We start from the raw sequence: 14,676 nt of genomic DNA, 5'->3' as shown, positions 1-14,676 counted from the left end.
CAAAATCATATAATCCTTTCAAAAGCACAGTGACAAGCTCACTTTTGTAAATACCCTTCTGGAGAGATGGCAATAACTAAATTGGTCTATTGGTTTGTGAGATTTTTGGACAAAACATTTGCTAAGTGAATAATAACTGCAAATGTACTTGTTGGTTTTTCTACAAAGAACACTTGCAGGAAAGGTTCGTTCTTAAAACATTGACAAATCATTTACAGTCCTCTTATTTACAATTAGTCCTGTTGTTTACAGTTCTATTTCAGATATTTTGTTGTGGGACTGAATTAGTTTTGGATGGGAGGGGTCATCACAAATGAAATGTTCAGTTCCAGATATGACATACTTCACTTTCTTAGAAACACTTTTTTTAAAGGCTACAAAGAGACATTAAGTACCTAGGGTTTTTATTTGCTGTTCTTCCTAACACAGTACTTTCAGTGAAAATTAGCACAATAGAGAACTTTTTCATGACTTGCATGTCATGTAACCTCTCAAAATAATTGAGTTGTGAATTTGCTTTAAATACATTTATAAAGGACCCTAAAGTCACATGCTAATGGTCCTAACAAGTAGCTGATATTAGTAAATTCATTGCAGCCAGGACACACTACAAAATTAAGGGCAGCCAGTTGCAGGTACTGGAGCAGAAATACAGTACAATAACGTAGATGAGGATTTTTAAATCTATCCTGATTGGGTGAAAACTGCTAGTAGAAGAGGCTCCTTCCAGTGTGCAAGTGGTGCAGCTCCTCACAGAGACAGCAGCAACAGCAGGGAGCTGGAGAACAACATTTTTCACAACTCGTTTTAGAACTGGGCATGATTCTGGGTCTACCAAACTAGTGGCATCCAGCTCCAGCGCAAGGTTGATTGTGGCAGATGTGCCAGAAGTTCTCACGACAAAGTGACCATGTCATATGAATAGAGGATGTTAGAAAGCAAACAAAATGGGTGTGGAAGCCCTCAAATCAGGAAAGTTCTTACACCCATACTAAATCTTATGTTTAAAGTAAAAAAAAAAAAAAAAGATTTGATATCTTCCCTAAATCACGGCCATCAAGAAAAAATCATTTTGCATTAAAAATGCAATAAAAGGACAGTTTTACTTGTTTGCTCCAGCCTTTCCATGTAAATACCTACACAAGTCACCTGAATCTGTGAAATTTAAAGGGCCTAGATGTGCTGCTTTGTAAATATTTGATTTCTAAACCAAAGTTCAGTTAGGCAAATGGGATTATTTTTGAGTTAAGTTCCTAGCATAATGGATCAGGCCCTTCTGTTGTTGTTAAATTGTGTATTGTCACCAAGTAAATTTGACAGTGAGAGTGGCTGTTTTAAATTCATCGTATAAATGTTCTGAAATACAATAAATATATATACTTAAAACTGCTGTTATTTATTTGACAGACTTGAATCAAAGGAGCCTTTCCTGTCCGTTGGGTAAGTAGGAATATGTATATTTCCATGGATATTTCTATATTCAGTTACCATACAATATAATTTATGAGATTATGTTGAGCATAAACATCCTATTTCAACATTATGTTTATTTACTATATCAAGCTTAGAAAAAGTAGTTATTGGTCAATAAGGTCAGCAGTTGTGGATATCTCCCTTCTTAAAAAATACTAAGAAGTACGTTTTCCCTCTATTGACTAATCAAAATTTGTACTAAAAGGCATGTAGGAATTAAATGTTGCATTGAAAGGTAGCTGTTTATTATTTTGTTTTCACTGATCTTTCAGTCAAAAACCACTTCAAATATTTTCTATACCACTTGTCTAAGCCCCCGAACAAATAACTGACAGTTTCCTTTAAGACAAAAATTTTGTGATACTTCAATAATAGAAATAAAATCAAATCCATAAAATAGAAAAATATCACATTTTTAACCTAATTTTAGATCACTACACTGATTTGCGTATTATAGCTATTGTCTTCATAGTCTTATAGATGCTTAAACAGTTATATGGTCTATATATTAAAATTACTAACTCAACTTTCTAAAAATTTATTTTTAAATGTGACATAATCTGAAAAAAGTACCATTCTTTTATAAAATGTAGATCTTTATATATAATAAAGGTAAGTATCTGTATTTTACTTCTGAATCTGAAGTTCACTTCTCATGCACTGTTTTCCTTTTAGCTTCTTTCTTTAAAACTTTCCTAAATTTCATAACATTTTCCTTCTGAACTGTATATTTTTTATGTCTCTTCATTCTCATTTTTCTTTGTTCGCAACACCATGCTTCATGCTACCAAGAACATAAACTGAAATCAAAAGATCCCATGCAAAGTAGCCATTTAAGAGTTAATTCTACCATGTAATTATCAATAGCTTCCAAACTGTTATATTAACTGCAGATCAAAAAACTACTTCAAGTTCTGAAGTGCAAATTAAAGTTAGCAAACAAAGGAATTGTGTCAGTTACGAACAGAGAAACTCAACAAATCAGCACAAGCAGGATTAAGATATGTCTCAGTTTCTACAACATAAAGTAACTTTGGTTTGTTTGAGTATATTTTGAATTCATTTCTTGCCATTTCTACTTTCTACCAACTCAAAATTATTGAAAAAGAAGTTAAATGTTGGTCAGATTGGGGTGGGGAGGTGTTCTGTGTTTGCATGCTTTGAAATGTCCAAATTCATTATCAAATTCCGTCACTTCTGTTGTTACCTTTCATTACTCCACTTTGTAACTTGTCCTATTGAGTTGGTTTTTTGAGGCCTCCACTCTCATAATGAAGTGATTACCTGAAAATCCAGGAAGCAAATAAAAGACAAAGGTAGCAATTATATTAATAATAATTGCCAAAAAATAATAAATCCTACTTTTGTAGTTCTTGTCATGATCTTAAGAACTGTGCTGGCAATTTTAGGATATTTGGGGATGTCTACCTAGGAGGAAGCATTATGTTTATGTTTATGTTTTGGGTTTGGGTTTGTTTCCAGATGAGTGGATTTGTGGCCACTGTGTAAATCTACATCACCTCCACATAGTGATCATATGTGACTTTGTCGCTAAACTGGATTCCTCTTGCGAAGTCTAATTTGAGCAAATAGACTTAGCCTCTTCCCAGAACTTCCCAGAAGTTTGCCTGTAATGTAGGTGAATTATTTTTTACAATTTCATAATGATAAGGATAGAAAATATTAAAACTAGTCCCCCTCTCTGTGCTACTTTTGCCTTTTACTGCTGTATTTCCTTCACCCCAAAGGCGGGTTTCAGACAGAGGTTAGACCGCTATGCTCTGAAGAGGATCCCAAGCCAACATCTATCTCCTTAGTACTAAGTCACAGAGATGCTCCTCCTAGTCCCACAGTAATTGGGGAGTGCATTTTTTCAGAGGATGAGCTTTTGTGCCAAGACCTGTATCTAAGGTTTTAACCCAGACTGACAGCTACAATCACCAGGCTTTTAAAATACAGTAAACATTTACAGAAGAAATGCTGACTCAGCCTCAATTAGACTAACACATGGGTGCCCTTAACGTCTCTTGCAGCCAAAGTTGGTCAAAACACCAAACTAAATTACTTTAGGTTGCCTATATATGACTTAGTCCTGCACACCAGCCGTCATTCATCTACTTTCTGCGACAGAGAATTTTTTCCACATTTTCATTATGCTGCCTGTAGGGGCTAATTATGGGTTTTTTTCATTTTGCTGTGCCTACGCCAATGACTTCTTGGTGCTTTTCCATTGTTCTTTTAGTCGGGGAAGGGAACATGAAGTGTGGCAGCCTAAGAGCTCGAGACTGCCACAGTTTGTTGAGGTCTGCATGTATGTGCAGGGCTGCAGCCTTCCCAAGAGAGCTCCCACAAAGTGATTCTTAAAACGGTGCATTGTTTTCCCTCTCTCAGAAAGCAGCCAGCTACAGAAAGAAGCAGACCCTACCTCTTATGTTGTGTTTCTGTCTCAAATGCAGGAAGAGAACAGCTCCTGTACTCCCTTGGTAGAGGAAATTCCATTTATCCTTCTTTTTATGCAAAATGCATAGCAAAGAAGAAAAATCCATGCTCCTTTACTCTCTGTGCAAGACAGGGGCATAATTTGGCACTGAAGTAACATTAACCTCTTTAATGCAAATCTCTAATGGTAGCAATCAGGAGCAAAAAATTCATCGCGTATGTGATCTATTCAGATAAGAGTATCTGAATTCAATGTTATGATTTAGGGCTAGAATATGAAGTTGAATTTGAGATAATGTTGTCTTCCTTTGTCTGTTAGAGGTGAAAATGACACCGTTTCCCACAACATTCTCCTGGAGAAACTGGCTGCTTGTGGTTTGTATGGGCGTACTCTTTGCTGGGTACAAAACTGTCTGGATGGCCAGGCCCAATGAATTGTGGTAAATGGAGTTAAATCCAGTTGGCAACCGGTCACAAGTGGTGTTCCCCAGGGCTCAGTATTGGGGCTGGTTCTGTTTAATATCTTTACCAGTGATCTGGACAAGGGGATCAAGCGCACCTTCAGTAAGTTTGCAGATGACACCAAGTTGAGCAGGAGTGTTGATCTGCTGGAGGGTAGGAAGGCTCTGCAGAGGGATCTAGACAGGCTGGATCGATGGGCCAAGGCCAACTGTATGAGATTCAACAAGGCTAAGTTCTGGCTTCTGCACTTGGGTCACAACAACCCCATGCAATGCTACAGGCTTGAGGAAGAGTGGCTGGAGAGCTGCCTGGCTGAAAAGGACCTGCGGGTGTTGGTCGACAGCCAGCTGAATATGAGCTGGCAGTGTGCCCAGGTGGCCAAGAAGACCAATAGCATCCTGGCTTGTATCGGAAATAGTGTGGCCAGCAGGACTAGGGAAGTGATCATCCCCCTGGACTCAGCACTGGTGAGGCCGCACCTGGAATACTGTGTTCAGCTTTGGGCCCCTCACTAAAACAAGGACATCGAGGTGCTGGAGTGTGTCCAAAGAAGGGCAGCGAGGCTAGTGAAGGGTCTAGAGCACAAGTCTTATGAGGAGAGGCTGAGGGAGCTGGGGTTGTTTAGTCTGGAGAAGAGGAGGCTGAGGGGAGACCTTATTGCTCTCTACAACTACCTGAAAGGAGGTTGTAGCGAGGTGGGGGTCGGTCTTTTCTCCCAAGTAACACGTGATAGGACAATAGGAAATGGCCTCAAGTTGCAGCAGGGGAGGTTTAGATTAGATATTAGGAAAAATTTCTTCACAGAAAGGGTTGTCAAGAATTGGAACAGGCTGCCCAGGGAAGTGGTTGAGTCCCTGTCCCTGGAGGTATTTAAAAGATGTGTAGATTCAGTGATTAGGGACATAGTTTAGTGGTGGACTCGGCAGTGCTAGGTTAACGGTTGGACTCAAAGATCTTAAGGGTCTTTTCCAACCTAAACGATTCTATGATTCTATGAAAATAAAATCCTTAGGGAAGGCTGAAACATTTCTTAACAGTGCTGAATGCCGAGTGTTAGCCTGTAGAGGCACAGGATATTTCTCCCCATGGGTGTTATTTCTACACTTCCGGGGTTTTGTGTCCGTATTCAACCTGAGCAAGACAGAGAGTTGTCTGGGCTTTCTTTCTTCTTCATGTTATGTAGCGTTCATGTTCATGTAGGGTTAGAATAAAAAAGAAGTTGCGCAAATAGTCAAGATGCCTCGAAGACTTCACCATCAGAGGCAACAGTTCTGGTAAAACTCCACCAAAGTGAAGACAATGCATCAAATTAACTTCATGCAGAAGTCTTTGAAAGATTCAGACCTAGAAAGACCAGGCACGTCAAGAGGTACAAAAAACTGGGTACTGAAAAAAGGGCAACCTAAAAGCCAGCTCATATTAAGTTCATCCCACTTTGTGGCAAAGGATATATAATATTTAAGAAAAAATATTTAAAATGCCAACAACTTTTAATTATCCACATTTGCTTTCCATACTTGGCATTTTGTTCTTAATAATAATGATGAACAATTATCCCCTTAACAAAACTGTTATCATTCTCTCTAGATGATTACATTGCTAATCCAGTTACTAACCATTCACCCAGCTATTTCATGGCAGCTGATTTGTGGTAGCTATCTGCATGGAAATGTTTAGCCCTTGATAAATTCCAGATAATACTGCATGCAGATTTTTAATTGGTCATCAGTTTGAGCCCTAAAATACAAAACTCATTTTGTAAGATACAGCCATTGCAGCATCTTTTAAGACCTGTAATAGTATTATATGGCCAAGAGAGACCATAATTGTTTTGTAACTGTCTTACACAGTAGAAATTCTTTGAATTAATTCTTCTTTGTATCTAACTGTAATTGTATGTAACTTTCATAATAACATCCGGTCTTTACTTTAACACATGCAGTGGTAGAAAATCCATCACAGCAACTAATAAGTTTGTCACCTTTGTTAGGTGTCATTTAATAATATATCCCACATTGTTGAATTCAGAAGAGGCAGGGAGAGAGAGTAAGAAACAGAGCTGACTTTTTCTGAGGCTAGTGAGAACTTAGATTCATCTACTGCCAGCTGCAGAGAATGGGATTACTTCTGGATAAGCAGGCAATAGCTCTTCAGTGAGATGTTCTTTGAAAATGCATGTGTTTTATACATCTGTTTGTCAGCTGAGATTCAATCTATTTCTCTTTCTTTTGTGTAGATGTTAAAAAAACACAATACAAACTGCTGACTTTTTCACTCTTTTTTTCTTTTTCAAGATTGTTTGCTATAAACAGTATAAATTTAGGTGGAAAGCCCAGAGAGAGACGTAAGTGAAATGAATGCATTGTATGCATTTATTACATGATGAATAGTTGTCTGTCATGGGAGAAAGAAGAGAGATACAAGTAAAATTGGCATTAACTGCTGCATTTTTTTACATTCTCAGTAAAAAGACTAGAGATCTGTATGAACTACTACTTTACTCATGAAGGTCCTGTTTCTAGAAAGTATACGACGATAGAAAATACTGAAAACCAAATCACAGCTTAATCACAGTGCCTTTCAAATCACAGGTACTTACTTTTAGAAGAGATGGAGGAATTTTGGTGGGCTCAGCTTTAGGAAGCGCTTCCAAAATACAAAAAGTGAAATTCCTTCATTTTCTTCTGGCAGAATTCTTCTGAGAAACATCTAACAACTGGAATTTGTCGCCCACATTTCTTCCTCTTGCTCAGTAGTGTTTTCTTTCCCATGAGGCCATTTCGGAGAAGATCTATAGGAAATCCTGCACTCAGACACTGATTTGAGGGATCTCATTCTGAAGAAGTGAGATTAAAAAAAAGCCTAGTCTTTGCAGGCTCTGTTAGGATAATATTCAGTCCACTTCCAGAACATGCAGGTTCTTTCAATTCACAGTCAGTTTTTGTGTTTTGTGGTGGTTTTTTTACAGACAATAGGTTATAAGGCACAAAATAGAACATAGCCACATGTCATCTTCTGTACAGCAAATACCGTAACACTTGTCCCCCGTCCTGATTATTAGATAGCACCAGTGGAAGGAGCAGACACTATTCCTACTATTCCCATCCAGCTTTTGAAAAGAGATAACTAAGAAAATTCTTTTGCTTCAGCAGAGGAAAAATATAAAAAGAAGAGGAGATACTGGATGCATTTTGCACTATTAATATGAAACCAACAAAACTACCAACCTGAACATAATCTTGTAACTCCCATTCACATTCAGGCCAGGTATTTAGGAGCTGTGTTTTCACGAAAAGCATGGGAGGACTGAACACACTTGACAATTATTTAAACTCATTGCTTAGAGATGGGCATTAATTCCTTATGCTTAAAACCACTCTCTGACTTAGATAGGCAGCAGCAGGTCTTCTGCATTTGCAGAGAATACCCTCTAAAACAACTCTTTAATTATGTGTGAGGTTTAGCCTGGAGGCCAGAAGCAGAAGTCAGAGGACTGCAAGGGCTCTGTGCATGGTGAGGCTGCCAGGGTAGTCCCCAGAGAGACAGGAGGGATTTGGGAGACAATAGCACATATGGAAAGCTAGGGATGTTCACGTGGAAGATGCTGAGAATCTATATAGTTTAATTTCAAGTAGTATTACTGATACGCTTCTCTTCCAACTATTTACCAAAAACCACAAGGATTAAGCTTTTCTATAATTGCCTGCTTTCCATTATTCTAAAACTCTGAAACAGCAGATGAATATCACTGTTTTATAAATTTAGAAAAAGGTTTTTTGCTTGAAGCTCTCTCTGCAGAAGAAATTACAAAGAGACAGTAATAATAATGTTAGGCCATTGCTGTTACTGCATTCGTCAGTGTTTTTGTGTCATTACTCAGTGTTTAAAGATCCTAGATTATGTATTTTTCTACTTATTTGCAATCTAAATAATTATTTTATGGTGCCTCTGTTTTCCTGATCTTTTTCATTCTACACCACCTTCACTTTCACACACACACAGAAAAATATATATTACACAGAAAACAGACTAATACATTTGGCCAAAAAAGAAAAGTATTTTCCTAATTCCATTAACTTTTATTAGCAACAAACTCAACAAATATGCACCTTAATAAATTCTTTTTCCCCTCTCTGACCTTAATATCATCAGTAACAATGTGCTTCATAATTGAGAAAGGCAACAGAGCATGAGATCACTTTTTTCCTCTTCTGGTTATTCTATTTGCCTTTTCCTTTTATTTAGTCTCTGGTATTTCTGTCATCCAAGACTACCCTTTCATTAGTAATTCTAGGAAAACAATACATATGCAAGTCATTTATGTTCTGGGTTAATGATGAACAGTACTGAATATCTGTAGTCTCACCTATGTACAAGACAGGATGTTCTCTAGAGGAGGGAAAATGATGTGCAAGAGAATGTTTCTGAAGGAAAGTCAGGAGGCTGAAACATTCGCAGGGGCGGCGGGGGAGATAAAAGGAAAGAAACAGGGATGGAGGACCATAAGACTACAAAGGAAAATCCACGGAAAAGGACTACACAAAGAAGCAAAAAGGAAGGTTTTTTCTTACAATGGAAAATGGAGGGAGAAAGGGAGGACAATATTTGCTGGGTATGTATCATCACTGTGGAACAACACTATTTACTTCAAACTCACTGCCCAAACAGTAGGCACTGATCCAGAAGTTATAGAAAACAGTGTTTGGAGAAGTCTGTGCTAGCACAGTATTCCTATTTCCTATTTCTGAGGTATCAACATGGCATTTTGGCCCACCAGTCTCTATGGGCTTCTGTGAATATGCACAGCTTACTGTGGCAGGTTAACAGGCACGTGAAACAATTTCATAAATGAGACATAGCTCCCTACTCACAACACCTCTGAAAATTGAGACAGTTTTTCTTCCTTTGTATGGATATTGCCATACGAAAACTTTCTTTATTTTCACTGGTTTCCAGATCATTACAAATAACTTTTAATTCAATATCTTCCTCTGATAAATATATTGAAAGATATAATAATTTTGAAGTTTGATATTTTGAATTTCAAATTCCCTATAATGCTGTTCAAATCAGTCAATCTGTATATGCCCATTGCTCTTCTGCCTGTGTTGCTCTTACTATTTTTGTATGATAGTAACAATTGAAACTCTTCTTAATATTAAATTCTTAGTGTGCTAGGGCTTGTACAAATATTCAGAAATGATCTGATGGCTGATCCCTCTGATTCCACCTTTGAAATCAGCTTAATCTTTTTCACTAGCAAGTGAAATCTGAGATTGGTCCATCTACCTAACATGCTACTTGCACTTGTGCTAGAACAGAAAGGTGGGACAGCAAAGAGAAATGTATGCTTAAAAGACCAAACTACAGAAAGAGAGCCAGTACTGCTACGCTAGCTTTTACTTGAAAGTCCACTTCACACCCTTCTGCAGTAATATATTTTGAAGCTCCTTGATAAAGAGATTTCTTCTTTGGAGATTGACCACCCATGATCACAATAACAATTAGCAACTGGCCTTGCTTGAAAAGTTTTTGCTCCACACCAGTCTCAGTATACATTGGCTTTCTAAAATGACTGTGTGCTTTAAACTTTGACATTCTCATAAAAAGCCCCATCAAGAGCTCTGCCACAAATCCTAATTTAGTTTTTTTCTCTTCTTATCTTTCTGTTTTTTTAAAGCAAAGGGAACATAGCAAAAACAAGGCACATGTAAAACAGTGCTAAACATGCTGGCCAATTGGCTAGGCTGAGTAAGGATGAAGAGAATTAGGGAGGCAGAAGAAAGAAGATTGTATTACCTAGATGTTTTTTAATACATATTTTTTTCTTTGCAATGTAAAATTATGAAACGTATAAAAAGGGGCATGTTTTTCCTTCTATTCATGTGTTCTTACCACAGTATGTAAGTACCCTTTCTGAGTTTAAATAGGACCATCCTTTCTCTTCCCTGTCCTAGGTTTTGTGTTGAGGGCTAATGTACAACCCTAATGATGAAGGTTACTATCACGAATAGTGATGGGAAGAGAGAAGGATTTTTTTCTTGATTCTATACTGTTTTAAACTTTAATAATTTCACTAAAGTGTTGTGTCCCACAGACAGCACATCACCAGAGTTAAGATCGTGGAAGAAATGGAAGATATCCTCCAGAGAGGTTGTAGAGTCTCCATCTGCTGAGGTTTCCAAGTTTCAGCTAGGTAAAGCCATGGCTGACCTGGTCTAGCCCTGGGTCTAGCCTAGTGGGTAGGAGGCTGAACCAAATACTTTTTAGAAGTGCTTTCCAGCTCTATGAATAGGCAAGGGAGCCACATTAACTGTCGGACATGTGGCATGTACAGTGATACTTTCAGCCTCTGACTTCCTTCTGTGAAATCAGGAGAATGGCTGGTCCCAGGTGCATTGTGCACAATAGTAAGGAACAACTCACATCTTGCCTTATTGGATCTTTCAGCTGCGCATTAACATGTTGTAGTACACCCCTCATTCGAAATAAAACAAATTCAGGTTATGTCCTGATACTAGGCAAGATTTCAACTGGGAAAATGAATCATATCATAGGTTGTTTTCTGCAAATTTAGCTTAATCTGAGATCTGACCTCATTTATAAACCACTTCTCAACTACATTGGTATAATGCCTTTACACACCTTAATTTTGAAAAGAAGCAGGACAGTGTGTAGGGTATTTAGGGTCACATTCAACAGCCTCTCTTTGGCCCAAACTGATGTTGATTTCAAGAAGGAGGGTCTTGATTTTGGCAATTTTGGTTTTGGTTTGGGGTTTTTTGCCTTAGTTCCAATTATGAACTGCAGTTCAAAAGCAATCTGCAGTTATCCATTGAGTTTGGGGATTTCTTTTATCTTAGAGTCAGGCTGGGTTCTTATAATTCTCATCATTCTAGAGGCTAAAGTGCAGCTTTGTCAACATCAGCCATACACACTCCCATGGGGGTGTATGCACAGGTGTAACAGGTTGTGAGAATTTTGCTGATTATGTGCTTCAAGTATTTACTTTTATTTGTAAAGTCTTCAGCTTTGGTTCTGAATTCATGTAAGGATAAGTTTTGTTCAATAAAAAGAATTCGTTCACAACCATATATTAGAGTAGGATTAAAAGCTGGAGGATGTGTCTTAAATGTGAAGTAGAAATATCAGTGTGGATCTGTCACGCGTGACCAGCAACTGACAGTTCATATTGCTGTAGTAGTGAGTCCATAGCTAATGCTAAAGCATTCGTTTAATTTCAAAAGTGTAAACCCATTTCCAACAAATACAGAGTTACTGATTTTTTTTTCTTTTCAGTTGCCTCTAATGCTTTATACAAAAACAACCTTTTTGAACTGTCTCACGCTTGGGTCCTGTAGCCCTTACTCTCAGGGGTGATGGGAGGCTGAATCAGCTATCATCCCTAGTTATTTTTGTTGAACATTTTCATAACCACCCAGATAGCCACCAGACAGTACTTGTAAGTCCCAGCAAATTAGGAATTTTATCAAAAGCAATTATTTGCTGAAAAGTACCTACTAGGTATGGCACTGTTTATTCTTTTGCCATCTAAATCAAGGGACAGAAACTACAGGTAGGTTTCCAGGCACACTATGAACAACAAATAGTCAAAATGAAAAATTACCAACTTTCAGACTGCATTTTTCCTATGAACTATTTGTTGATTACCTGAAAACAGTGAACACCTTCACAGAAATTAGGATCAATACATAAAGGAAGAAAACGGAAGAATTTCTCAAGTAATGTAATTCATCCTGCAGATCTATCCTTTTTTGGTGTACAAAAGGACATGGGATAGAAATGGAAGCTACATCTTCTGAGACAGTGAAGTCAGTGAAGCAAAACTGGAGGTCGTTATTGTGGCTTATATAATAGTATTATGCCAAAATGTTCATATTTCTTTAGCAGAGATACAAGAAGCTGAGGGGTATCGAATAAGGCTTTGTCTCCTTGCAAAACTAATCTTTTTATTCACATACACACATATTAATCATGATTACACTTTAAATCTGGAATCAAATATGATTTGGTTTCAAGCAGACCTTGTCTAGGTGTCAGTAGTTAGGTGTATTTCATGTTCTGGCTGATATTTTATAGGCTATAAAACTGTCTTGCTGTGTAGAGCATTCATAGAAAAATAACATTCCAGTCATGTAAGTCATATAAGGGTGAGTAATGGTAATGTGGTTTTGCTGGGAGAAGGCAAAAATTGTGTGAGGGGAGTTCAGCAAGAAGGTAAGGGAGGGGGAAGGAGGAGAGAGAGAGAGAGACTTTAACAGCTTTAATTCCTTCACAGAGTCTTGTGGTTTGGGAAGAGATGCTGGAGGCAATTCTCAGCACTAAATTGTTATGGTAGCTTAATTCAATAGACTATATAAAACCAAATTTAGTCTAAGATGTGTCTGTATTGTTAACTTCTAATGTGCATTTCCCACAGTGATAAAAGACTTGAAATGAAACTTTCTATAAATGTTTACTAGCACTGATGCATACTGGTGCAAGCGAAGCTCTAATCTGACAAGGACTGTGACCACATGATATAGGGACACATGCTACAGAAAATGGCAATAGTGGAAGCATAAAGCTCCCTGAGCCCTCTTTTGTGCAGTCATTTTCTTAATATCTAAAATGTTCTGAAATTAATCTGTATGAAAGAGAAAAGATAGATATACAGATCATTGTCTAAGAACCATGATGATTACTATATCTTAGTTAAGAGTGATGAATGTCTTTCTAAATGAGAGTCTGAATGCATTAATATTTAATTTCTACATACATAGAATATTTTGCCAGGGTTGATATGACTAAAGAAACATTTGTAAATGTTCTTCCCAAGCAGGATAAAAATTATTCTCAATTCTAGTGTTATAGCTATTGAATGTGGTATCTTATGCACAAACATTAGTATTATGTTCTTAGCAGACAATAACAATAAACTAATGAAACCTGCCCACCTGCTGTAAGCAAATTGTAAAAATGTGAATCTGTGCAACTGTTTCCTTGGAGCTTAATACAGTGATATGAAGGAGTCTCCCGAAGTCCTGTAACATCCAGGGAGTGCAAGAGAGAAGATGAGGAGAAGATCACATAAAATACATACTGAACTACCCAAATTTATTGTGGGGTTTTGTTTGGTTTTTTTTTCTTAATATAACAGTCATACTTTGGACCATTAAGTTAACATCAGTTATGCTACCAAAATGTTTGAGAGAGATTACAACATGTGATTTACCAAATGTGACTACTGTATTTTCAGGAGCATAGATTTGGGAAAAATAGGTTGAACCTGAAGCCAAAAATGTAACCTGATCAAACTCTACATCGGATATGCTCATCAAAACATCTTGAATGAGGAAGAGAGGAAATGTTTAATACCCTATATTGTCGGGTACCCTCACAGTGAACCAGGGAGTGGAGTAAGCCCTTACAAAGTGGAGGTAACCAGAAATAAATGTACCAGGCAGAGTAATGCAGGAGAGTATCCAGACTGCACTGTCTTCCCTGCATGCCCAGCAAAGCAGGAGCACAAGCGTATGAGGAAACTTGAGAAAGATCCCTCCCTAACCACAGAAGACATCCCTCAAAAAAGAGAGGCACAGAACCTCAGTTCTTGCCCGTTGCAGATAGGACAATGTGTCTAAGCTCCCTTCAAGGTACACCATGCCTAAGGGAAGTTGCACAGGCCACGGGGCCGCCTTGCAAGTCAACTGAGACACTAGAGCAGGCAAAAGAAACCCATATGGGGATTCTCTAAGGGGAAGAAGGTCCTTTGGTAAGTGCCAAACAACACTTCTTTGCAAATTAGAAAAGATATGTAGAAAGCTTTCAGCTAGATGATTCATACTCTCGTCGTATCTGTGTGACAAGAAATCGGTAGCTCTACCATATGTCCAAAACTGTATAGGGAAACTGCAATACCAATACCATGACAAGTCACCAGGCTGTTTTGCCACATACCTCACCCAGGTGAGTCATCTGGAACAAAAATCCTCTTTCCCTCATGAGAATGAATATAATGGAAAAATCCAGACATATGTTTAAGATAAATAATTATATCTGATCCCTTGATTTCAACAGCTTTATTCTGGTTTTACAGTGAGGGAATTCAGAGTGGCGACATTTGAATTCCCTTCTGTAAATCAAAAGCTCTTTCCACTGTTACTTTAGGAATCCCTTTGTTTTGTGACTTTTTTATTCCCTTACAGAAAAGAAGTCTTGTTTTCTTCACTGGGTATACAGAAAATGAACAGAAACATGCCCTTCCAGAGCTCCGAAGTATTAGGAGGCATGGATTTTTCA

The 14,676-nt window shown here is 37.8% G+C and overlaps 1 protein-coding gene across 12 annotated transcripts in view; it reads left to right on the top strand.

Annotated features, from left to right (window-relative positions):
* RALYL (RALY RNA binding protein like) overlaps positions 1-14,676 on the top strand; it is a 394,972-nt gene that overhangs the window by 333,844 nt on the left and 46,452 nt on the right. For all 12 annotated transcript variants that reach the window (XM_087750703.1, XM_087750726.1, XM_087750713.1 and 9 more), the window contains one exon: positions 1,408-1,440. In XM_087750703.1, the coding sequence (XP_087606829.1) occupies positions 1,408-1,440 (33 nt within the window). The remainder of the gene's footprint in view (positions 1-1,407; positions 1,441-14,676) is intronic.

The sequence above is a fragment of the Nipponia nippon genome, unplaced genomic scaffold (genome assembly GCF_047370975.1).
Source record: "Nipponia nippon isolate SJK-2023a ecotype South Korea unplaced genomic scaffold, ASM4737097v1 scaffold_1, whole genome shotgun sequence".
Lineage (NCBI taxonomy): Eukaryota > Metazoa > Chordata > Aves > Pelecaniformes > Threskiornithidae > Nipponia > Nipponia nippon.
Note: the sequence above shows the minus strand (reverse complement) of the source record. Positions and strands in the feature narration are given on the sequence as shown.